Raw genomic sequence first — 27,015 nt, 5'->3', positions numbered from 1 at the left:
CAATTAAGAACTTGCCAGAAGGGGTTAAAAGCCTTCCCCCTCGGCAGTCAGTGGGGGTGATAGGCGTTGTGAGAGTGGAGGCGAGCTGTTGGAGAGCTGAGCAGTGCGGAAGCTGACAAGGGGAGAACCCCACAGTTGGCGGGGACCCACACATGTGAAACGGAGCTCATTTCTAGTTCAGGCCCATCTTTTTAAAAAAGAACTTTAGGTAGGGTTAACATACATCCGTATTTTCCCAGACATGTCAGGCTTTTTGGTTCTTAAATCGCCATCCAAGAGGAATATTTAAATTTTAAAAATCCCTCCTGGGAAAATACGGACATATGGTAACCCTATTAGTACAAAAAAATACATACTGTGGCATATCCCTTAAATCAGAACTTTTTATAGGGAACCGGTTGTTAAGATTTTGGCAGCTCATCACTGCTTCCAGGTCCAAAGAGCTGAAGAAAAAGATCCTGCCAGAGGGGAGAGACTGAGCCGTGCATTTGGTGTGGTGCTGCTACGCCCAGAAGGGCTACCAGAGACTAGGGGTTCTCCCTCCCCCAACAGGAGGGTTGGGAGGAACCTCGCCCAAACAAAGGGGACAGTAAGCCAAGGGGCGTGGTGAAGTAACCCAGGGAAGCTAGCAGTTTTCCTGGGAACTGGCAGCGTGAGGCTGCTACTTGTAGGGTCCCTGGATTGGGGCTTGGAGTAGAGGGTGGGACCAGCCCCACCCCCCAAGCCCTTTTCCTCTCACTGGATGTCCACCAAGGAGGCCAGAAGCCCCAGTGAAGCAGTGAGGGCCTAGCAGGCCCAGAAATGGGAAGGCTGCTTGGAGACAGAATTTCCCCACCCACTATAAACGGGGGAAATTCTGAGAGACGAGACGCTATCCTGACCCACCGATAGAAGAAAGCGTGGGACCCACCGAGGTGGAGAAAAGGCCACGCTCTCTCTCTCTCTAGATATATATAAAATTATTCTCACCGCAAAATGACTGACCAAGTATTTATTTTATCAACTACAATTGGTTAATAACATTAGTAAAATTATCTTGATTGGTTAATAACTTAGCTTAGTTAATAATTAAATTACTCAGTGTTTTAATATCACGTGCTTGCAAAGAGCCACAGAAGACACATTAAAGAGCCACTTGCAATTCAGGCGCCTCAGTCTGTGTATCGCTGCCCTAAACATTTTAATAATTTGGATTCCCTTGCAGTGTTTGAGAGCCAAGCATTGCCATTGCCGTATTGGGCTTAACCCAATGAGAGCTTGAAAGTGAAACTAACTAAAAACAAAAATGAAGTCAGCTAAACTAAACTTCCTGGTTATACTGGGAGTGTTCCAGTTTTTTGTATGATGCCTAGCGTCCTACGAACTTCGTTTGGGTTATCCAAATGTATTTTTTATAACTATAAAATATTTGTTCAAGACCTATTGTATTAAGTAGAAATTGCTGTATTTATTAGGAACAATCAGTCCAGTGACATGACTATTCAGCTTGATGAACAGTGTTTGGAGTGAAAAGAAATGCCAGATTAAAACTTTCTTTTACTTGGAGTGAACGTTAATGACACTTGTTCAGTGTTACATGATAAACTCATTTGGAATCCTAAATTACTGGGAAAATAATCTTGCACACCATGAAATATACCAGTATCATTGTTGAGTCACAAGCTGTCTTTGTGATAGTAACACACATTGGCTTTTTTTAAAAAGTGTAATTTTGTTTGTTATTTCCCAACACTTTAAAATTTTAATTTTTAATCTGGAAATACCTTTTTTGGAGTTTTTCGTTGTTGTTGACCAAGCTGAAGGAAATGTAGAAAGTAAAGTAACTTCATAATGGAAAATTAAATGGAAATTATAAAAATTATTCCTTAATAATCAAAGGTATTATTTCTGCAATAGACAAGGAAATTCCTACTTTATTATGATTTTTAAGCTGATGTTGTCTCTTTATAAGAGGTCATTAAAACTTATTTCTGTTTCCAGAGTTAAAGTGCCACACTGATTAGCCAAAATCAAAATCTTTTACATTTGATAGAAACAGAAATATACTGGATTTTTTCCCTCTCTATCAGTAGTTTGTAGCTAGTTTTATTTTACAAGTTTTTCCCCCAGGCTGTCTTTTGATACTTAACAGTAAGAAAGTTAATGGGACTGAAAAAGCATAATGATACACTCTTAATAAGTTATTTAATTGCATGCCAAATTTCACTGGAAAGATGCTGTGCCAATGCCAGACAAAAACAATATCTGATTTCAAACAGACAGGACATTAATGGCATATTGTGAACATAAATTTCTGTCTCTACTCTACCCCTCCCCCACAATATAATAAGCTAGGAACTACTAGCTCTCAAAGCTATGAATGGCAAATCAGTTTAACAAGAAGGTTTTTCATATAGAGTTCATATTATTCTAATGATCAGCACTGAAGTGACTAAATTTAATTTCAATAAATTTGTGATATTACTTAATTCCATGGGGGAAAAAATGATGTGAAGCTTCCAGTCGGTAGAATTTAATCAAATAGAAGTTGGAAACTTGTTTCTTTTTTGAGTTTCTAGAAGTAGGATGCATTACAGCTAATTTCTCAGCAATTGTATTTACTAATGCAGTGGTTCTCAACCTTTCCAGACTACTGTACCTCTTTCAGGAGTTTGATTTGTCTTATGTACCCCAGGTTTCACCTCACTTAAAAACTACTTGCTTACAAAATCAGACCTAAAAATACAAAAGTGCCACAACACACTATTTCTGAAAAATTGCTTACTTTCTCGTTTTTACCATATAATTATAAAATAAATCAATTGAAATATAAATATTGTACTTCAGTGTAGGCTCTCTATGAGCTGAGGGGTGAAAACATTATCTACTGAGCAGTATAAACAAGTCACTGTCTGTAAGAAATTTTAGTTTATACTGACTTTTCTAGTGCTTTTTATGTAGCTTGTTGTAAAACTAGGCTAATATCTAGATGAGTTGGTATACCCCCTGGAAGACCTCTGCATATCTGCAGGGGTAATGTACCTCTGGTTGAGAACCACTGTACTAATGGGGTATATATTGGAAGGAGGTAGGTCAGAAAGAGAGAGAAGAAGGTAGAACAGATATTTTGGCTTTAAGTGGGTGAGACGCAGAGGACTAGTTTGACTGGCTTGCTTTTCTTAATTGGATTGTTCAGAGGGTCATTTTAGTACATATTATTGGTAGAACTGATAAAACAGAATTTTAGAAATATCAGTACTTATAAAATAATTATAGGGTATATGTGGATTGATCAGTGGTAGGTTTGAACTGTGGCTTATTCATCAGAAATCCCATGAAAATATAGGCAAACCCTAAAATTTTATGTTAAATGACCATTAATGTGCTATGTGCTATTGTATATACCACAGATCAGCAACCTTCTGGCCCACGGCCCACCAGGGTAAGTACCCTGGCAGGCCGGGCCAGTTTGTTTACCTGCCACATCCGCACGTTTGGCTGATCGCGGCTCCCACTGGCCACAGTTCGCCACTCCAGGCCAATGGGGGTGGCCAATGGGGGCGGCCAATGGGGGCGGCCAGCACATCCCTCTGCCCGCACTGCTTCCCGCCACCCCCATTGGCCTGGAGCAGGCAGGTAAACAAACCTGCCCGGCCCGCCAAGGTGTTTACCTTGGCGGGCCACGTGCCAAAGGTTGCCGATCCCTGGTATATACAGTAAACTGGCCTTTCAGTTATCAGGCAGATCTTTAGACACTGGTGTGGTTTAGGCAGAAGCTGTCCCAATTATGGTAGCACAGCCCATGATGCGAGATTGAGGCCCTGAGGAGAAGTTGTGATTTGGGCTAATTTTTAACCCATTGTCTCAGGTACAGTTTCTCCAGATAGGAAATAAAATAGCTTATTTAAATAATTTGCTTTTCGCAGCTGAACTCTGAACTCCCGGATCAGCCCTGACTTTGACAGCACTCTGTTTCCTGACAGCTGCTGAATGTATATATTTAAAATAATAACGTAAAGGAAATAAACCTTTTGAAAAGAGATAAAAAGTCAAGCAAATAAGTGAATGAGATCCAACCACCCCTGAAAATGAATCAGAAATAAATGCATCACTGGCCTGGGTGAGTGAGATCTTCTCTACTAAAAATTAATGTGTTCAGAATGTCAGTATTAGTGATCAAAGCACAAATACTTTCTAAGACCATGCCGGCTGGTGCTCTACAAGCTCTATCTTGACTGGCATCTCCCCTGCACCTCAACTGAGCTGCAATTTCCAGTTGTACCATATTTTTGGGTGTTTGAAGACACATTTTCATTTGGTGCTAGGATGGTGACCACCAGATGTAGGGCCTGATCTGGTAAGGTACTGAGCCCTTTCAACTCCCAATGAAGTAAATGGGAATTGGGCTTGATCAATGGCATGTAGGAGGTGTGCGGTACCTTGTAGGATTAGGTTGTTATTTCATCTGTGACCTAAACAGGATTTGAATCCAAGTGCCCAAAAACAAATGCTTGCCGTCAACTCACTGCTTCACCTCTATTTAAAAAATAAAAATCACATTTTAAGTGGAATAATGCACTCTAGCGTGTGTGGTTATGAGAATGTAGAGCACTTATTAAAGCATTGGTTAAGGTTATTGTGAATTACATGTATTCAGCACAAGTAGAATATATTACTTCAAAGCTATTTGTTTTGTGCCATTGCACAACCAAATGTTAAACCAAACTAAACTCCTTGAACAGGCTGTCCCTCACTTTTCCTTGCCCTCTGCTCTTTCTTCATGCATCCTGCCTCTGTCATTTAGCGTAGCTTCATTATTTTCAGTAAAACAGGGACAATATGAGTCTATAGTGGCTTTCTGGCATCACAAAGTTATTAGGCAATTATTTTGCCAAAGCTAGTCCATTTTCTTTTGTTAGAAAGACTGACTCCAACTTTGTCCTTTTATGCTTAGTAAAATTGAGTTTCATTTTTAAAAATCATTTATTTCTATGCAATAAAAAGGCACTGCAAGGAGGTCTGGAATATTTTTTTGTCCACTTATTGTGGTCTGCTCTGATGGCCTGCATATGGATGACATCTGGTGCTGATGAGACTTCTGGTATGGTTGAAAAAGGCACACTTACTGTAAGTCATTACAGTGTCCCTCTGAACATTTAGTGTACTGAATATTGATTCATGTGCAGCTTTTTGATAGTCTTTCAGATATGAATTAGGCTTTCATACTTATAAATACCAAAAGCTTTTGGTGAATTTCTGCTAGTCACATTTCACATTTAGGTCCTAAGAAGTAGCAGGAATGATTAGAATATTATTTTAAAAAAATCAGTATTTGGTCTGATATTAAAACATTTGCAAACAATTTGCTAATTCAGATAATGAAAAATCATTGCATTCCACGTACTCATATGGCCTTGTAGTTAATCCTGCACACTCCCACCCACTCTGACTTAGTTTTCACATTCAGTCTCTCACTTTGATGGCCAGCAGAGATTTAGGGCATGATTCTAATCCTAACACTGGTTTTATAGAAGTGTATCTCCTGAGATTTGAATCTGGTCCTGGGCATGTGGCTGAAACAAAGTGCCTAGCTTCTGCAGGGATGTGCGATTTGCATCTCTTTGTAGAGACTCCTTTGGTCAATGTCGTCACACTGGTGGTGAACGCTGAAGGGTGTCCTATAAAGCTGCCCATGGCCAACAATAGATCCTCACAATACAGGGCCTGGTGGAGATGTTTTAATGGCAGTAGGGCATAGAGAACATGCGGGTTCTCAAAGCTCTGGAAGCATGTGTAGAGGACATTGTGACAGAGCATTTTAAATCTTATTGAGTGATTGTGCAGGAGGTGAAGAAAGGTGTCTTCATTTCCACCACAGCATCTGCAAGACCTCAAACAGTGGAACAGTTCTGGTTGATGGACAGGCTAGTAAATCTAAGGTGCCGTCCATTCGGCTATAGCAGGGTTTGGTAACCTTTCAGAAGTGGTGTGCTGAGTCTTCATTTATTCACTCTAATTTAAGGTTTCGCATGCCAGTAATACATTTTAACGTTTTTAGAAGGTCTCTTTCTATAATTCTATAATATATAACTAAACTATTGCTGTATGTAAAGTAAATAAGGTTTTTAAAATGTTTAAGAAGCTTCATTTAAAATTAAATTAAAATGCAGAGCCACCCCGGACCAGTGGCCAGGACCCGGGCAGTGTGAGTGCCACTGAAAATCAGCTCATGTGCCGCAGGTTGCCTATCCCTGGGCTATAGAATCTTCTCACTGTGAGGAATTTTTATGCCATTTGTGGATAAAATTGCTTGGATCTAGCTTGAATCTGCTTGAATTTTGGCTGGTCTTTCTCCCTGAGGTTCTGTAGGTAGTAAGGGAACTTAAGGCTACAAACTTTGACTTGGAACCATGTCCTTCCTTATCTGTTAAAGCAAATGGGGAAACACTAGGTACACTGCTGGAGGAAATTGACACTCCCTTTGGGAAAGCAGATTCCCAGGCTGTCGTAAGGAGTGCCTGACCTCTGCTCAATAAACTGTAGACATTGAAATCTTATTAGCCTCTGATCTGTACCACTCATGTTTTGGGAGAATTTAATTGAGAAAGTAGTGATGTAGCAACAGTGGAGGTGTCTTGACCCCTCCTAATACCTAATGGTCAGTGATCTCCTAATAATGGATGAAGATCAGATGTTCTTACTTACTGACTTTTTTAGATATGCCACCTTCTTTTGTTACAATTGAGTCTGAGGTTCTGGTAACGTGGTGGTTCCTAGCAGGAAGTTGTTTTTGAGTGTCTTTCCTTCTGAGAGATCCCAGAGCATAGCATTGGGTGACTGCTTATCTGTTCTCTTGTAGTGATTCTATCTTGGTGTAATAACTTTATTTAGATCTGAGACACTTAGGAGGGTTTGTCACACGATTCTCTACTCACTGCTGGGGAATCTCCTTGTGGCTGCATCTGGGGAACAGCTCCGCCCAGCCTGATAACCCTTTCTGTCTCTTGTTTGTGCCCGAGCTTTCTGAGAGTGCTCCCTTTTTGTGGCTTGGCTCTCTGGCCAGGTCACGATGTGGTTTTTCCCTTCTGGGGAAAGAAAGTCTTATGAGACGATCTGTCTCGGACAGTCTTCTGTTCTTCTGCCCAGACTGTGCCACTTACCCAGTGGCTGGCAGGGGAACCTGGGCCTGCTCACTACTCTGGGTTCCAGCTCGGGAACCACTGAATCAGCAGCCAAGGTCTACACTGACCCAAATCTTGCTGCCTTTTCCCTGAGCCTTTTCCTGCTCCACTGCTATCAGGCTTCTACTCCACCACCCTTCTGGGTAAACACTTCCTTCAGAGCCAAGCTCCTAGGGCTTCTACTCTTCTCCTGGGTTTCCTTCTTTCCCTGTTAAAGCCAGAGAGTGACTGCAGGCTTCCACACTGCAGCTTCCTTCTGCCCTCACTTCCTGTTTCATTGTAGACTTCCGAGCTCGGACTGGAGCCTGAGGTCTGGGACCCTCCCACGTTGCATGGTCCTAGAGCCTGGACTTCCGTCTGAGCTTGGAAGTCTACACTGCAATGAAACAGCCCTGCAGCCCTACCCATGGACCAGCTGCAGGTCTCTAGTTGCTGTGTAGACAGACATACTCCAAGTCTAACTCTACCTCAGGTGTGGCCTACTGGGATACTTAACCCCTCCTGGGCCACATTAACCCTTTCCAGGCTAGCATGGAGTGAACTTCCCATCACAAGGTTAATGAGGAGATATGAGTTGCGTTGCTTTCCATATGCTGATGAGACAGCTGTGTTTCTGTTTTTTCTGATGTTGGTTGGAGCAGCTGATTTGGCCTGGTTTGAATGTGGCTGAGATTTATGCTTAAATGAACACTAACTGGTTAAGGCTTAGTCTGGACAAGCAAGTTGGGGAAACTAGCCAGAAGAAATGGTAGAGGTTGCATCAGCTTGTTTGGTTTGAAAGAGCATACCTGAAGTTTGTTGTTCAGGTTCACAATTTGGATCCTGATTTGCTACATACAAACAGTTCCTGGATTTGCAGATAGCAGCTTTGATCAAGACTGCTTCTCCTCCCCCCCCCGCCACCAGCTGTAGCTGATGAGAAGGGTGTGCAATCCTTTCCTTGCTTGCTTGGACTTTGCTGCAGCTTTTTGCCATCAAGATTAGGCTATTGTAATGCATTCAGTTACATATTGAGATCATCCAGAAGCTAATCCTGGTGCAAAGTGCATCTGCTCACACCACCAACTTCTTCATGGTGCTGCATGACACCACTAGAGAGCAACACTGGTAACCAAAAGCAACAGCTCAAAAACAATCAAGCCATCCTGCTATCTTCCCTTCCTCTTTCCAGTTGTCTGGCTAAGCACACCCCCAAACATGTGCCCATTCCAGCACTCTAGCATGCGTTCATGCCAACTTTACCCTCATAAGGACCACCATACAAAGTCCATGGATGAAAGGACAACACAACACTGCCAGACCAAGGAAATTGGAGAAATGGAATCCTAGCCCTTTCCAGGTTCCTAAATATCCCTTATCCTTATCCAAATCCCAGGTGTCATTGGAACTCATCCACATCACAGAAATAGTCCTAAAACCATTTGAAGCCAGTCCCTTGATTGGCACCATCTCTCATAACATCGACCACCAGGACCGGAGATGACAGCTGCCTCAAAACCATGCTGATGACTGCAAGATCATTCACCAATAAAACCAGTATCTTGCATGATCTGATTGCAGACAACACAGCAGATGCTTCCTGCATCCTTGAGACCTTGTTTCAAGCCACCTCCGACTCTGTTATAGCCCAGGTAGTCCCTGCTAGATGCCCAGTACAACACAAACTGAGAAGAATCCCAGAAAAATGCAAAAAGGAAGTTTGAAAAGGGGGAAAATCATGGGGCTCACACAAACCATTTCTGGTCACATTCAGACTTGCTGGACCTGATCTTCACATTCCCACCAAATACAAATAAATATTTTGGCAACCTTTGCTATCTCTCTGGTAGAACAGGAAACATAATTTACAGCGAAAGGCAAAGGTGTCTTCAAATTATATTTTCCAGCTACATTCTTTCTCTTCTTATGCTGGAAAATTAGCTGTGCAATACATCTATGTTAAGGCGGGGATGGTCTATTTTAGATTCCACAGATAGAATGTGAAATGGCAGGGTGAATGGAAGTGTTGAAAGTCCTAGCCCCATAGAAACTTGCTGTATTCTAAAGCTCTATAGGAGTAGAGACTTGATAATCTTTCCTTGTTTGACCTGTCCATTGACATTTGAAGATTTGATGAGTGCCCTGCTTGTCAGAGGACAGATTGCTTATGAGGAACCAAATGGCTATGAAGAGAAGAAAACACAGAGATAGTCATGCACTGGAAAAAGGGTCCATAAACTGCCCGTGTACGAACCTCAGACAGCGCAGGCCCTGTTTGGAAGTAGACAGGTCTTTTGATTAAATGTCAAAAATTTGGGTGGTAACATTAAAATATGTAACAGATACATTTGTGCAAAAACAAATGTGCCTGTGTCCGGAGAGACTGTAACAATGGTGGATTATAAAAAAGCAAAACCAAACCCCAAACATTAGGCAGTATCACAATTTTTTGTCTTCTGTATTACATTTTAGGAGGTTCTTCACAAACGTCTGTGTATTTCATTGCGGTTTCTGTGAATAACTGAATACATTTTACATCATACATCTGTAGCTGATCACTCGTTTGTGAGATCACAGAATGCTTTGTGAAATGGTTCTGATGGTTCAGAATTAATTTAAAGCACACACACTATGCTATAACAGTAATCTGATCATGTGACATATACTTGCAGGAAGAAAGATTTATTTAGTAAAAAGGACTTTGCCAGCTGTTTTTCTTTCTGTTGACAGATATCTTTTGTATGCGTATGTACTTTAGGGGAGTTGAACTTGTTATAGAAGAATTCTCTCTTAACTTCTGCCAAAGTCAGTTCACTGTCATTTCCAGTTAAAAGATGTTCTGTCTTCATGGTTGATGTTCATATCCTTTTTGCATACCAGATGGGAAAAATCACTATTATATAGAGAATGACAGAGTTTTTTTTACTTTAATTTTGGATCTCAAGACTGTCTTTAACCCTGTAATTATTTTCCTTCAGACTACTTTGCCTACCAAAATAAGAGGGAATGTGAACATCACAAATTCTCTAGCCATTCTGTCAAACAAGTAACTAATCCTATTAAGAAACTAATAAGTTAAATTGGTTCTTTTTATTTTTTTAAACGGTGGATTATTAGAAGAGAGAGCATTTTACAGGCGGTGGTAGTATTGTATGTGTGAGAATCTGGTTGAAACTAGAGTGAAATAATGCAAACGCAATTTTGGGTATTGAGTGTGTGCAAAGTCAACCCTGTATTTTTAAAATACAATATGTATGATGACTTTCAGGTGAAGTTATGTAGGTAGACTAAGGGAAGCTGGTGGAGATAGCTGTGAGTGGGGTGGGGCTGCCTGCCTAGTGGTTAGAGTCTGTGGCAGGGCCGGCCTTAGAGAAAATGGCACCCTGGGCGAACTTGCATTTTGGTACCAAGTATCAGGGGGTAGCCATGTTAGTCTGTGTCCACAAAAACAATGAGGAGTCCGGTGGCATCTTAAAGACTAACCGATTTATTTGGGCATAAACTTTTGTGGGTAAAAAACCCGCTTCTTCATGACTCCATGTATCTGAAGAAGTGGGTTTTTTACCCACAAAAGCTTATGCCCATATAAATCGGTTAGTCTGTAAGGGTACAGCGACACTACCCGCCGGATCGCTGGGTAGCGATCTATCTATTTAGGGGGGAGGGATAGCTCAGTGGTTTGAGCATTGGCCTGCTAAACCCAGGGTTGTGAGTTCAATAGTTGAGGGGGCCACTTAGGGATCTGGGGCAAAATCAGTACTTGGTCCTGCTAGTGAAGGCAGGGGGCTGGACTCGATGACCTTTCGGGGTCCCTTCCAGTTCTAGGAGATAGGATATCTCCATTAATTATTATCTATCAGGGATCGATTTATCGCGTGTGGTGTAGACGCGATAAATCGATCCCCGATCGCTCTCCTGTCGACTGCTGAACTCCAGCTCGGTGAGAGGCGGAAGCAAAGTCAACAGGGGAGCCGTGGCCGTCGATCCCGCGCCGCGAGGACGCGAAGTAAGTAATTCTAAGTCGATCTAAGATACGTCGACTTCAGCTACGCTATTCTCGTAGCTCGCTATTCTTCGCCCCAAAGGCCTGCTCCCCCTCCTGCACCCCTAATCCCCGCATCCCCTCCACTCCTAACCCCTGCATCCCCCTCCTGTACCCATGTGAGGAAACAGACCTGGATGCATGAAACAGCTGACATTGCTGTTCACTCTCCCTGAGACTGTTGCTCCTCTGCCCTGCACACCCCCAGGGGCTGGGAGGGGGGAGCGAGGAGCAACGTCAGGGCTCCCTACTAATGCCTCACAGCACAGCCCAGGTGGGGAAAGTGACATGGATGCAGGGAGCCCTGGTGTGTGTGTGTTGGGGGAACTGTGTGTGAGAGACAGTGTGTGGGTAAAAACAGTAACAAAAGTCAAAGCTGGCCAAAACACTAGCCATGTGCTGCTCCCACTAAAAGGGAACTGTCACATCGAGCCTCCCACTACCCCACCCCTCTCGCTCCACCAAGTGGTACGAGCCTCTGGGGGCTGGAGGTGGGGCCGGAGTGGAGCCACAGTGGCCGAGGGTGCCTCTCTGCCCCTGTCACTGCAGGAGCCCTCAGCTAGTTGCCGGCTGGCCAAGAGGAGGTGGAGGAAGAAGAGGGAGGAGGCAGCCCTGGGCCCACCGGCCGAGAGGAGTGCGGGGGTGTGAGGGAGGGGCTGGGCTGGGTGCAGAGGAACTAACGCCACGGCCGCTTGGGCCGCAGTACGTAAGTGGCGTGCCGGGCCAGGCCAGCACATGGCATCCTGTTTGGCAGGCTGCCTTGGGCAACCACCCAGGCCATCCACGCCAAAGGCCGGCCCTGGTCTGTGGCGGCAACTCCCCCAGTATGGGGGTAGGGAAACCTGGACCCTCCCACTTCACTGGATTCCAACCCAGGGGCCCTCTTGAACACCATAAGGCAGGAGTCTGCTATCTACAATCTGGCTAGCACTCTCCCCAGGGTCTCTCTTGTCACTCTTCCCCCAGCACCCCTGTCGGGGCACATCATGGCTGGCAGTTATCCCTGGCAATCTGGTTTATGGGTCTCAACAGGGTACGGAGTTCCAGCTCCGCGCAGTAGACCTCTCCCTGGGAACACTTTCTGGCACAATCCGTCTGCAGCAGTGAGCACAGATCAGCCTCCCTCTCCCAATCCCCCTGCTGTGCTGAAGAGACTTCCTTTTAAGTCCCTTCTCCAACTGGAGCATGTCCGGCAGGGCTTCCCAGGCCCAGAGTTGTTCCGGCACCCTTAATTCTCCAGTGTGGGGTTTATCCACCCCCATCACAAGGGCTTAAAAAACGTTTCTCCATCTCTCCTTACTCAAAGGGCTGGAGAGCTAAGGCAGTATGTGAGACTAGTGCCAATGTCCATGTTAGTATCCTTTAAAGGGGGGAAGAGGGATTTGTGTCCCCTTCCTCCTCTACCAGCCAACACAGCTGACTGGTTTTAGTAGCGAGCTCACATCTCACCCTTTTGGAGCTATCAGAGCTCCCACTGCCACATGCTGTCTGTCCTGTGGAACCCCAGGTTGAAATCTGGCTGAGTATATCAGAATAGCTCCTAGGGCTCCTGATGTAATATAGATCCCACTTCTACTAGAACAAGTTGTGGCGTGCATTATTACTTGCATGATGTATTATGGTGCATTGTTAAGGGAGGCTGGGAGTAACAGAGAGAGACTAATATGGTGGTCTGACTGCTCAGTGGAGCAGCATGAGCACATTGTACCTGTTTTGCTCACTGGACCAGTTCCCCCTAATCTGAAATTGCATCCAGAAGCATATGGGAAACCAGTGTGGTGAGTGAAATGCAGGTGTCCACACTGACTTGCTCTGCCAAATGGTCAAGCTGCTGTATTCTTCAGTAGCTAAAACTTCCATCTGGCCGTGAAGAGTAACACACAGACACACACACAAATGTATCAGAATAGTCTAACATAGGGGTAAGAAAGAATGAAATGACTATAGAGAGTTTGTGCAGCCTTGCTTTGCTGATAATTCTGTACGAAATGCAGGTGAAAAACTGGTATGAGCCATTGTTGCTACTTTGCAGTTCAGCAGCAATCTGTGATCCAAAAGCATGCAGAGATTGCAGACCTCTTTGGCAAGTGGTGTGCATACTCCACCAGTTACTGAAATTGTCAGAATCTTCATCTGTTCCGTTAGCTGCTTTCCACTGCCAACAAGCATCACTTTCCTGTTATCTGGACTGAAGTTCAGCAAGTTTGTTCTGATCCAGGTTCCTGCCTTAGCAAGTGTTAGGAAAGCAAAGAAACTCTACAGGCCTGTGTCTGCTAAAATGATAAAAAGCAGAGTTTCATCAGCATGCTGATGACACTGTATCTCTAAATGATTTATCTCCCCTGCCAAACTCACATACTCCTTAAACAGGAAGAGCAACAAAAAGCAGCGTTGTGTGACCCTTACAGTAAGTGAGACACTGCTTAACATCATCCTCTGAAACCGATCACTGTAGTAGTTAAGTGGTGGTTTCTAAGTTCTGGTTCTCACTCTTATGACAGATGATAGTCACTTATTCCTAACATGCTGAAGATATGGTCATATGTGATTGCACTGAATCTCGATATTTTTCTTGCCTTCTCAATGATCCTCCATTATCAGATCTTGCAGGTGGGTCAGCATCATCTACAGCCATGACTCATGAAACCTTACACGGGAAACCTGGACAGCAGTAAGGAGCAGTTCAACAACAGGCTGAGTAGATGCTGGATGACCCTGGAATGTGCCTTTGGCAGATTAAAGGCATGCTGGTGATGCCTTTATGGCAGGTTGGACCTCAATGTGGATAATATTCCAATGGTCATAGCCGCGTGTTGTATGTTGCATAATCTTTGTGAAGCTAAGGGTGAAAGGTTTGCTGCGGGGTGGAGTTTTGAGGCAGACTGCCTGGCTGCTGATTTTGAGCAGCCAGATACCAGGACTATCAGAGGGGAGCAATTTGAATCAGGGAGACTTTTTGAGGCAACACATTGAAAATGAGAACCAGTAATTTATATCTCTGTGATTGGTGCTGCAATGTTACATTACATGTAGTTTTCCTAGGAAGCAATGGTGAAATTTGGGGCCTTACATTCCAGTAAGCAAATGATTAAACTGTCTTTGTACGTCCTGGGTAGTGGCTGCAATCTCAATTTTTTAGCACACAAATAAAGATGAGTTATCATTCAAAAACTTCTTTTATTGCCCAAGAAACAACACACACAAACACACACAAAGATGCTTAGTGGGAAAGGAGGTACCAGGGAAGGGAAGACTTTCAGAGCTGTGTGTATGTCCAGCTTTCATTTTGAAAATTGTCCAAGGTGGTGGAGTGAAGGGGAAACCGAGAAGTCCTGGAAAGCAGAAAGGAATGTGCAGGTGGAGGTTTTTTTTAGGCGGGGGAGAGGGGGAGGGAAGAAGGGGCAGGAGAGCACAGAAAAAAGTTCTGAATGTGCTGTAGGGGAGGGTTGGCACACATCTGCTCAGTCTGCAGCATTATTAAAGACTTCAGCATCTGTGTTTGCTCCTCCATGACTTTAATCATCTGCACGCTAGTGTCCTTAATAAACTCCTGATTTTCTTTTCTGTCCTGCCTTTTGCCTTCCCTTCACTCCTTGCGTTCCCTTTTCTCTGCATTTGAAAAGTGCAGTACCTCCCTGAACATGTCTTCTTTGCTCCGTCTTGGGCGCTTTCTTATGTGGCGGAGACGCTCTGCCCGTGTGTGGGGGGTGTCCCTAAAGGACAGATCTGGTGAAGCACAAGGAACAATGCACAGAAGCATGATTGTTAAATTCACACACAGCATTGAAACATTTCCGTGAAATACACCTCCGATAACATAATAATCACTTTCTCACTGACCCTTAGCAAGCACACATCTCTGCGAACAACCAAAGCATGGTGAATGTTGGCTGGGGGGAAGTGGGAGTGCTCTACATAGGGAAAAGAGTATTCTGGAAGGGTTGCAGTGCAGCCGACTAGGGAAAAAATTCTAAGTTCTCCCACTTTTCCACATGCAGGGGTCACTGTAGCAGATATCTCACTCCTGAGGATAAGCAGAGAATTGAGGGTACATCTACTACACACTTGTGGCTTCTGCCCTGGTGCCTATGCTATTCCCTGTGTGCTGCTTTGGTCCCTGCACAAGTGAATGGCACGGGAAAGTTTCCTACAATGGGGGAAGAAACAAAGCACCTCTGCCGAGGAACCTTCGGCTGAGGATTGCCAAGTACCTCCAGGAAAGTTTCCTAGAGATCTGTCTGGAGGATTCCCGTGAGATTCGGCGTGCATCAACACCCTGTTCTGCCATACTGATTAGCTGCACAGGGGAATGTCTAGCACACAGAAAAACAGCCAGCCCTGTACATTTCTATACCCTGAACCCACTTCTGCACTACACAAACCACAGCCACTTACCAAGCATCTCCTTTCCTGCTTGCTGGAGAGCAACTGCTGAGACTGGCTAGACACCTCCAGCATGAACTGTTCCTGGCTGCCTGCCCCACCGGGCGACCCCACTGGAGGCTCCACATCGTCGTCTATTTCCACCTCTTCATCAATGACTTCAGCCTCAGGATTAGGTCCTCTTTCTGCCACCTCCAGGCCCGCTGAAGTATCCACGGGGCTCTTGGTGGTGGAGGTGGGGTCGCCGCTGAGGATAGTGTCCAGCTCCTTATAGAGCCGGCAGGTCTTAGGTGCAGCACCGGAGTGATGGTTTGCCTCCCTTGCCTTGTGTTACACCTGCCTCAGCTCCTCTGCAATGCAGCGTGTCCCGGTCATACTCCTTTTCACACAAGCCTCGAGAAATCTGCCCGGAGGTATCAAAATTTCTACGGCTGAAATGCAGCTGGGACTGCACAGCCACCTCTTCCCATATACTGAGCAGATCCAGCAGTTCCGCAGTGGTCCAAACGGGAGAGCGTTTGCTGTGAAAAGCCACGATAGTCACCTGGGAATGAGACCTCTCCACACCGAGCAAACTGGAAATGGAATTTCAGTAATTCCCGGGGCTTTTCATGGGGAGGAGCGGATGGTTGTTTACCTGGATGATGAGCAGTGGAGTTCAAACTGCTGACCAGAACGGTCAGGATGGGCATTGTGGGACACCTCCTGGAGGCCAATTAAAGTGATAAAATCAAGTGTGGTGTCTACACTGGCACTTTGTCGACAAAAATTTTGCACAAAAGCCTTATGTCTCTTGTCGGGGTGGTTTTATTTTGTTGCCAAAGCAAGGCAGTTTTGCCGCCAAAAGTCTCTTCGCAGTGTGTATGCATTCACTGTTTTATTGACAAAAGCTGCCTTTTGTCGACAAAATTCTGTAGTGTAGACCAGACCTAAATGTTTGTGTAGACAAGTTCTAAGAGTCCCAGCTATCTTTTCACATAAATCATTTCATAGTTGTCAGATTAAAAAAAAAAAGTTTTAAAATCTGTTAGCTTACAAATATTGGCTGGATAGTCACATTGGAAGTTTGCTACTGAGCATGTGCAGTAACTGTTTTCAGTTATTGAAATTTGTACTGATATCTTAATGGTACGCAGAATATTCAGAACTTTCTGTGAGAGCAAAGTCGTGGGGAGCTCAGAGTGAACAGTAACAGGCAGGAATAAAACTAATTGTTGGAGACAGAGCCTCTGAGAGGCATGTATAGAATTTGGGAAGCAATGGAGTAACAGAGGGCTGCTGTGAGAGGATCTTAGGGCATGTGTGGGAGAGAAAAGGATTAGAGTAGTATGAGAGGACTGATTGAATATCCGAGTAGCATACATGGAAGTGGTGAGAGGTTTGATCTGATTGGTCTGGGGGAACCTAAGAGGCAAGATCTTGAAATGGTTCAGAAATGTTGTTGATGGAATAGCTGAGCTAAGAAACCGCCGTTCGAAGCTGTATGACATTGTTTGTGCATTAAACATAATGTTCATTGTAAAACTGAAATAGAGTTAGAACAGCCAAAGAATGGAAAGATGATCTGAATTTCAAGCTGAGAGATAAATTTAAATTTTTTGCTGGCATTTGCCACTAAATGCATGACTGATCTTTGCTGAAACACGGATTCTGCAATCTGAGTAGTTCTGCTTCATTACTGAGAGAGTGAAAATGCTGGTGCTCCTTATGGATGGACATTGAAAAACAATGGCTTTATCTGTCTACTATGCCAATCACGGTGGGCTGAGAAACTGCATCCACTACATGAATTAATGATGTCTAGCGATGATCTGAATTCCTTTAAGTATGCTTTTTTTCTGAGTATGAGTAGCGTTTGCAACTTGCAAGAGAAAATTCTGAGCTTTGCTAGCTATAGATTGATTTGATTTATCTTGGAGCTGTCATTTAAAATATAATTCTGCATTAAAAAGCTATTTTTTTCCATGTTTCGGGCTAGTTTTTTCTGTAGTTGCTAATGAAAAGCCAGCTGTCACTACAACTTAAAATTTTCTTTCAAGTGTACATTTGTAGAATTCATTAAGAAAAAAAACCTTCACACATCACATATTTCAGGTTTTGAAAAGACCAGTAATTTCCTGGGTAATAAATTCAATTGTATGCAATATCCATTTTAATTTCCTTAAATAAAACAAACTCTTTTTGGGAGAACAAACAGAATGATTAACTTTCTAATCAATGTGAGACAACTATCTAAAATTCTTTCATTAAAGCATCATTTTAAAATAATCAGAATTAAACATGTAATCACTTTTTGGAGTATTTTAAATGAATGATTAGAAATTATAATGGGCTCTTCATTGGGCATCCCATAACTGCTGCCACCATTGTATGAGATGTTCAAAAAGAATGGATCTAATTACAGGGTTGACAGATATTCTGGATTATTTTTGAATCCTTTAACAAATTATATTGAAAGTAACAAGCATACACTTGAGTAGTCTTGCTTCTGCCACATACTTTTGTCTTGGGTTGGAGTTTAGTGTATTTTTAGTGAATGTGTTCTATTTTTATTTTGGTTAAAAATGTAATCAAATATGCATTTTATTAAATATTATACATGTGCCATGAGGCTTGGTAACAGTGCATTTTACAAATAAAATTAATAACTCTACTTTGTTTTCCTAGGACCCAGTTGGAAATTTGGAATTTCAAGGATAATATTTTCTTGTATAGGAAACCAGTTCTAGTAAATGGCAGAAGCAAGGATTCTAAAAATGTACTCTCATCCAAAGTTAACTACATATACTCAGTGTCAATCAAGGATATTGTTGTTTATGAATCAGACGTACCATGAATGTAGTGGAATTCACCACCCAGTGTAGGAGCCAGAATAATGCCCTCAGTACCACTTAACCCCTCAACACACAATTTAATTTAGACTTTAAAATAATTTAGGCTTTAAAAATGGCACTGTGATGTTCTATAATGACTTGTATTTAGAACATAAATGCCTCTTAATTAATGTATTAGGATTACACAACTAAGGCCTGGTCTACACTGGGGGCGGGGATCGATCTAAGTCGACGTACTTAGATCGTCTTACCGTTCACCACGGTAAGTCGACGGCTGCCGCTCCCCCGTCAACTCCGCTTGTGCCTCTTGCAGCGACGGAGTACAGGAGTTGACGGGAAAGCGCTCGGAAGTCAATTTATCGCTTCTAGACTAGACGCGATAAATCGATCCCCACTGGATTGATTGCTGCCTGCCGATCTGGCGGGTAGTGTAGACATACCCTTAGGTAACTAGAAGTACTGCTTTAGTGGAGTAGAGAGTTGATAGGAAAAGTGGGTTGGGAGGAAGAATGGAGAGAGAAGTGAACTTGCATCATTCATATACAAGCACAGAAACAATCCTAGTAATTTTTTTGTTTGGCTTGCTAACCCCAAATGATTAAAGGGCTGATTTTATTGAAACACCTAGCATCCGCAATTTAGCGAAGTCAGTGGGAGCTGTGGGTGCTCCGCATGCCTGAAAATCAGACCTTAAGATTTAAAGCCCTTGTTTCAGAGGGATACGTTTGCGTTTTTAAAGCATTATTCAGAATTTGTTTAAAGAGGGAGAAGGTCAGAATTCCAGCTTCTCAACCTTGACAGTCCCCCTTTAACATTAAGCACACACAAGTAATTTGACTTTTTTCGATGCCTTTAAAAGGCCCAATCCTGCTTCTGTTCCATGGATAAAATTTATTCCAGCATTTAATCCATTTGCTAGGTTTTTCTATCTACACAGATTCCAGTAGTTACTTTCCAGGTGGTGGCAGACTTCTCATGGCTTTTCTGTCCCAGGCAAGGAGGTTGCTAGGGATGTTTTAGCACTGGAACAGTGCCTCCATCCACAATGTGTTTGTGTCTTATTCATTTTCTACATCTCTTAATCTGACCTTTGAGTAAATCAAGAGTGTCATGGCCACAGCTTTGCTGAGTATAGTCAGAGTATCTCTGTACTTAGCACAAGATCTTAATTAATAAGACTCTTGAGTCAAACCTGGTGCAGTGAATCTCTTTTGACCTTCCTCTGAGATCATGGTGCTTGAAGGAAGGATAGTATTAGGTTCTGAATGGGCTCTCAGTAGATCTGTGTTCAGTCCCAGCTCTGCCATCAACTTCCTCTGTGATCTTGGGAAAGTTATTTAATCTTTCTGGGTCAGAGTATGACCTGGCTAATGCATCTTCATTGGGGAGTGCAGAATTTGGAACCTTGAAGATGACTCTCTCTAACCAAAGCAAAGTTGTCAAACAGATTCAGGAACACCAGAAGATGGTTTCAGGAGTCTCTTTTACCTCTTCCTCTCGTTTCCTCTAATTCTAAGAGAGGTTTGTAAACTCAATCTGGTAAGTGTTCTGTTTACTTCAGAAAGACTCAGCTTTTCCCGGTCACTTATGCACTACTTAACCAACTCCAAGAGTTCAAAAATCATGAGACAACCCATAATAATAATAATAAATGATAAATTATTAATGAGCTTTAAAAACAAACAAACAGTGAAGTAACTAAACAGTAGTTATGGAGGAGGATGTTAAATAACATCTACTAAGGATAAACATTTTAAAATCTGCAGGACCAGACAACTTGCACCCAAGAGTCCTACAAGAGTTGGCTGAGGAGATCTCTGACCTGCTGTTGTTAATTTTTAATAAATCTTGGAATGCCAGGGAAATTCCAGAAGATTGGAAGGTCTTGTCTACATGATTTGTTAGTATGTGGCAGGCCAAGCTTTTAATCTACACCCTGCAATATGATAGGCTGCACTTGGGGATTTTTACCATGTGGCCATTGCTACAATGAAGTAAGTTAGTGTGTAGCAAATTGGTGTGCTGTAGATAGATTCACACTCTGTCTTGCCACACACTAATTCGCTGTGTAGACAAAACCAAAAGGTGCTAATGTTTTACTAATATGCAGGATGATCTTGGTAACTCTCTAGGCCACTTAGCCTGATATCAGAAAAGAGCTACAAAAATGATTGGGGAGCTGGAGACAGTGCATTAAAATGAGAGACTTAAAGAGTTCAGTCTGTTTAGTTTATCAAAAAGAGCTTGACAGGTAACTTGATTACAGTGTATAAATACATTCACAGGGATAAAATACTAGGTACTAAATGACTCTTTAATCTTGCAGAGAAAGGCAGAACAAGAAAGCTGGAAGCTGAGGACAGAAAAAGTCAAATTAGAAATAAGGCACAAATGTTTAACAGTGAGAGTGATTAACCATGGTAACAAATTACCAAGTGCACTGATGGATTCTCTTTCTCTTGACGTTTTCAAATCAAGACTGGATGCCTTTCTGAAAGTTATACTTCAGTCAAAGTTATTGGGCTCAATTCAGGGATGACTGGATGAAAATTAATGGTCTTTGATATACAAGAGGTCAGACTAGATGATCTAAGGTAGTGGTTCTCAACCAGGGGTACATGTACCCCTCGGGGTACATTAACTCATCTAGATATTTGCTTAGTTTTACAACTGGCTACATAAAACGTATTAGCAGAGTCAGTACGAACTAAAATTTCATACAGACAATGACTTGTTTATACTGCTCTATATACTATACACTGAAATGTAAGTACAATATTTATATTCCAATTTATTTATTTTATAACTACATGGTAAAAATGAAAATAAGTAATTTTTCAGTAACTGTGTGCTGTGACACTTTTGTATTTTTATGTCTGTTTTGTAAGCAAGCAGTTTTTAAGTGAGGTGAAACTTGGGGGGGTACGCAAGACAAATCAGACTTCTGAAAGGGGCACAGTAGTCTGGAAAGGTTCAGAGCCACTGATTTAAGGGTACCTTTTGACCTTAAACTATATGAATCATGTTGGTTTTTGTCTGGTTTCTGGTATTTTGAAACTTGTAGGGCTATATCCCTTTCTCCCCCCAAATAATGTTGTGTGATCATTTCAGTTTGAAAATTTAAACCTAAAATGTACATACTTGGGGATCCTCCCCATTTCTCCATCTGCTAGGAGTGTGATCTCTCTTTCTCTGTCTCTCAGATAGTTACAGTTGCTTAAGTGATTGCTGCCAAAAAATAAAAAACAAGTGCTTAAAATTGAGAACTGGTTCTTCTGTTCACTGGCTATCTAAATCTATCAGTGGTTTTCTACAAATCTGTCCCAGTTACAATTGGCCACTTCACTTAAAGGTAACATAGATTACTATTTCCTCCCACCCTGGCTTCTGATAATTTTTGGATTTCAGTTTATTCCAGGATTATTCTGGGGCTCCAGAACAAAATTGTTTCCGCTGCAAGAGTTAAATCATCATCAAACTGAAGTCAGTGTGATCAGAATTTGCTCCCTAATATTAGACCTATGTTTGCAAATCTGCTCCCTTAAAACTTACTTTGCAACTATATCATTCCGGATGTCAGGGCTTTTCAAAAAAATCCCCTCTTAATCCTGCACTAGTTTTCTGTCTTCTCCAAGGTTTCTTTCATGTGTCTTCTTAAAGTGTCTTGAGCTGTGAAACCTGACTCTGCTTCTGTGGCTTCTAGTAAATATTTAAAATTTAACATTTAACCCTACTGGGTTGCGTTCTATGCAAGCTGCAGGCCCTGTCCTCCAACCTTACTCTTACTCTATTTTAAGTATTCAATAGGATGAACCTATACTCCTTTCCTAATGTGGCCTCTGAATTTCATCATAGTCCTTTGAACTTCTAGTGCACATTTAATAAGTTAAGGTTATCAAACTTTGAACATACAAAATGCTGTATATGTTCTAATATTGTTACTATACATATGTCTCAAGATATGTCTCATATTACACCACCTGACCTCAAAAGCACAATCCGTTATCATGTAAGTTCTTTTTATGTTGGTCATTGGTAGTGGTCTATTGAATTCTGAACTAAAGTGAAGGCTGCATTTATATCCACATCAAGCCCGTGTAGATGAGTCTGGGGGTGGGGGGTGGGGGTTGTTGTTGTTGTTGTTGGGTTTTTACCTCTCTGGTAAATATGACAGCTTTTTTTGTGGTCCAACTCTATGAGGGCCAAGGTGGTTCCTGCTGTTTTTATCCTTTATGTCACAATTACCAAAGAATGACATTTGGCTACATTGCTTCATCTATCTGTGTGTGTGTGTATAATATATATCTTTTAAGCATTCCTGCTGATGCTCTGATGTTAATATTGTTTTGGCTGAACAGTTTTGTAAAATCTTCATCATTACACACATGGTTCTCAACCAGTCTTGCCATTCTCTGCCTGTATAGATAGCATCCATCCACGATCTCTCTAAAGAGTGAGGCCCTGTGGAGGAGATCCAAAGTTAGAGAAATTTAGGCCTCAATTTTTTAAAAATACCAGATGTAAAGTTTAACTAACTTCTTACCTGTAGCTGATTCTCTCTTGTTGGGTGATGTCCTCTATTACCACTCTTTTGCTGAGGAATTTCATATGTTCTCAAGAACCTTCAAGTAGACTTAGAATGGTGAACTGTGCTAGTAACAATGAAGAGTGCAGCAACACTATGAGCATGTAGCAGCAAATGCATTTACTTACTTGAAAATACAACAACCACTATAAAATCTCAAGGCAGCCTCTTAGCAGTCTTAGGAACTGGGGATCTGGGGAGGAATTGACTCCAAAGGAGCTCTCTAGTTGCTGTTAAATAGAGAGGACTTTTTTTAAAGGAAAAGTTGACACAGTTTGATTATCCTGACAATTTTGGAATTAATAAAAGAAAAATGTCTTGCCATAAGTAAACTGCAAAATACGTTGAAAGAGTAAAATTGAAATACAGTGCTCTCCTTTTATAAGAACCACATCTGTCCTGGATGATTTGATTCTTCTAAGCGATTGATTCTTACAAGTGGAGTATTTTAGTTAGTATAGGAATGATTTTGTCCCAGTGGTTTGGATCACTATGTGTGTTTTATTTTTATATCAATGATTCTAATCAATGGAGTGCATTGTAGTGATTTCTGATCTTTCCCTGAAGCTCTTTTGTTTTTTACTCTTAGTTTTATAGTTCAGGGTGTAGAGAAGAATGGGATGCAATTGCTTACAAAATTTCAACAAGATTAAAAATAAAATCTGGTTCTTTTTGAGTTGGACTGAAACATAAGACTAACATACAAATCAAGCTCTGTGTTCCTGACTGTAGGCAGTGATGCATGGACCAGTTCTAATAGAATTTGCAGAGACAAAATTGATTGAGTTTGGACAGAGGTCATGTAGGATCCATAAACTCCAAAGGGGAGTTATCAAAGACATGACTATGTCCAACAGAGCATTACAGAGCTAACACCTTTTGCTTATTGATTTTTCACTGGATGATTAATTTGACAGTGGTCATCATGCACTTTGCCCTGGTAGATAAATATGATGGTGCAAACAATCTTACAAGTCATCTGTAATCTCCAAGGTGATTTTAAGTTCACAAGTAATTCTTCATAACTACTACAGTATTGATTATGAAAATAGCTATGCTTCTTTCCTTTGGTGCACAAGATATTTGTGGACAGTGACTAAATTTATTCTTAATGCTATCACCTTTTATTTCTATGTAGGGGGAGGTATTTATTTTCTGAAATGGCATTTCAAATCTTTCAATCTAATTGGCTTGCTGGAGTTCTGCCGAGCTCACCACCACAGTCAGGAGAAAATAACATCTCTGTCAATAAATAACAAATATATATACATGTCAGTTCTGATAACAAATTTCCTAATTAACTGACACATTTTCAATAAAAAGGGAACAAAATAATTCACATGAACAATCAACATCCACTACTTTCACTGATGTCACTTGTGAAAAATTTTAAAGTATGAAGTTGTTTATTAGCTTAGTTTTTGGGGACCTGTTCTCAGTTAACTACTTGTGGAGATGCCTAATATATTTATAACTGGAACAGAAATATATAACAATCCTCTTAGCATTAAAGGAATATAATACATAGATTATAGTTTTAAACACACTAACTCATGTGTAATACATTTCCTTTTAATATACAGGTGTGATGGTAATGTGTATTATCTTGTTGAATGTTTTGAGTATTGAATACTGTTAATCTTGATTTCACCATGTTTAGACAAGTATAGGAGGCAGGAAAAACATGTTTCAGCAGTGTTTTGGATCATTAGCTTTGAAATATTTAAAGAAACTTAACCATCTTTTGTTGGCTTTTTTATTGCACTTTATCCATCTTTTTTTATCCATCGTTTGCCCCTGCTATATATGTAAGGTGCCCTTGGCTGAAATATATTATGGTGATAAGCACTTTCTAATGCAGGGGTGGGCAAACTACGGCCGGGGGCTGCATCTGACCCTTCAGACGTTTTAATCTGGCCCTCAAGCTCTCGCCGGGGAGTGGGGTCGGGGGCTTGCCCTGCTCCATGCGTGCCATGGCTCTGCGCAGCTCCTGGAAGCAGCGGCATGTCCCTCCTCTGACTCCTATGCATAGGGGCAGCCAAGGGGCTCCACACGTTGCCCCCGCCCCAACTGCCGCCCCCACAGCTCCCATTGGCCAGGAACCACAGCCAATGGGAGCTACAGAAGCAGCGCCTACGGCTGGGGCACGGCACAGAGCCACCTGGCCGCGCCTCCGCGTAGGAGCTGGAGGGGGGACATGTTGCTGCTTCCAGGAGATGCTTGAGGTAAGCAATGCCAAGAGCCTGCATCCTGACCCCCATTCCGCACCCCAGCCCTGATTCCCCTCCCGCCCTCCGAACCCTTTGGTCCCAGCCTGGAGCACCCTCCTGCACCCCTAACCCCTCATCCCTAGCCCCACCCCAGAATTCGCACCCCCAGCCGGAGCTATCACCCCCACCCGCACCCCAAACCCAATTTCGTGAGCATTCATGGCCCGCCATACAATTTCCATACCCAGATGTGGTCCTCGGGCCAAAAAATTTGCCCACCCCTGTTCTAATGGGAATAGATACATAAATATTCAGAAAACAACACAATACTAAAAAGGGATTGTAGATATTTCCAGATCCACATGATTATTTATTTGGGAAACAATGTAACTTCTTGGAACTGTACAGCCCATTCTTTGAATAGTAGGAATGGTTTTCACATAGCATCTGGGATTCTTTAAAAATATAAATATTTACTTGTGATCACTCCCTTGCTGTAAAAGATAATAATCTTGCCAGCCTTCTTTTCCTCCCAAAAGCTGCTTCTGACAGGGGGAATGTGCTTTCTCACCTGTAGATGGTGACTTTTATCATCAACCTTTATGAAATTCAAACCTGTGCAGAAATGTAAAGGAACCAGTTGTTGAATGTCCGTGAAATGACTGCATTTAACCATGAAACACTGGATGTATTTTTGCATACACTTGTGCTACAATTTGATATTGCTCTGGCTTGTCTCAGTAGGATTCTTTCTCGATTATAAAGCCACTAAAGAGGCACATTCTGAAAACTGACTTCTTCAGAATAAAAATGACCAGGTTCAGGGATCAGCCAGCTGAATTCTCCCACTTACACTTGCCATAAATAGGAGGAGATTAAGGTTTACTTAAATAAGAACATAAGAACGACCATTCTGAGTCAGACCAAAGGTCCATTCAGCCCAGTATCTTGTCTACCGACAGTGACCAATGCCAGGTGTCCCAGAGGGAGTGAACCTAACAGGTAATGATCAAGTGATCTCTCTCCTGCCATCCATCTCCATCCTCTGACAAACAGAGGCTAGGGACACCATTCCTTACCCATCCTGGCTAATAGTCATTAATGGACTTAACCTCTATGAATTTATCTAGTTCTCTTTTAAACCCTGCTATAGTCCTAGCCTTCACAATCTCCTCAGGCAAGGAGTTCCACAGATTGTGCTCTGTGTGAAGAAGAACTTCCTTTTATTTGTTTTAAACCTGCTGCCCATTAATTTTGTTTGGTGGCCCCTAGTTCTTATGTTATGGGAACAAGTAAATAACTTTTCCTTATTCACTTTCTCCACACCACTCATGATTTTATATACCTCTATCATATCCCCACTTAGTCTCCTCTTTTCTAAGCTGAAAAGTCCTAGCTTCTTTATCTCTTCTCATATGGGACCCGTTCCAAACCCCTAACCATTTTAGTTGCCCTTCTCTGAACCTTTTCTAGTGCCAGTATATCTTTTTTAGATGAGGAGACCACATCTGTACACAGTATTCAAGATGTGGGTGTACCATGGATTTATATACAGGCAATAAGATATTCTCCATCTTATTCTCTATCCCTTTTTGAATAATTCCTAACATCCTGTTTGCTTTTTTGACTGCCACTGCACACTGCGTGGACATCTTCAGAAAACTATCCACAATGACTCCAAGATCTCTTTCCTGATTAGTTGTAGCTAAATTAGCCCCCCATCATATTGTATGTATAGTTGGGGTTATTTTTTCCAATGTGCATTACGTTACATTTATCCACATTAAATTTCATTTGTCATTTTGTTGCCCAGTCACTTAGT

The 27,015-nt window shown here is 42.2% G+C and overlaps 1 protein-coding gene across 4 annotated transcripts in view; it reads left to right on the top strand.

Annotated features, from left to right (window-relative positions):
* SMYD3 (SET and MYND domain containing 3) overlaps positions 1–27,015 on the top strand; it is a 635,613-nt gene that overhangs the window by 42,473 nt on the left and 566,125 nt on the right. The window contains exon 1 of one of the 4 annotated variants that reach the window (XM_065589168.1): positions 21,145–21,164. The exons of the other annotated variants lie outside the window; for them this stretch is intronic. Coding sequence (XP_065445240.1) covers positions 21,163–21,164 — 2 coding nt within the window. The 5' untranslated portion in view covers positions 21,145–21,162. Of the gene's footprint in view, positions 1–21,144; positions 21,165–27,015 lie in introns of those variants that run through there. 4 annotated transcript variants of the gene reach the window in all.

Source organism: Chrysemys picta, chromosome 3 (genome assembly GCF_011386835.1).
Source record: "Chrysemys picta bellii isolate R12L10 chromosome 3, ASM1138683v2, whole genome shotgun sequence".
Taxonomy (NCBI): Eukaryota; Metazoa; Chordata; order Testudines; family Emydidae; genus Chrysemys; species Chrysemys picta.
Note: the sequence above shows the minus strand (reverse complement) of the source record. Positions and strands in the feature narration are given on the sequence as shown.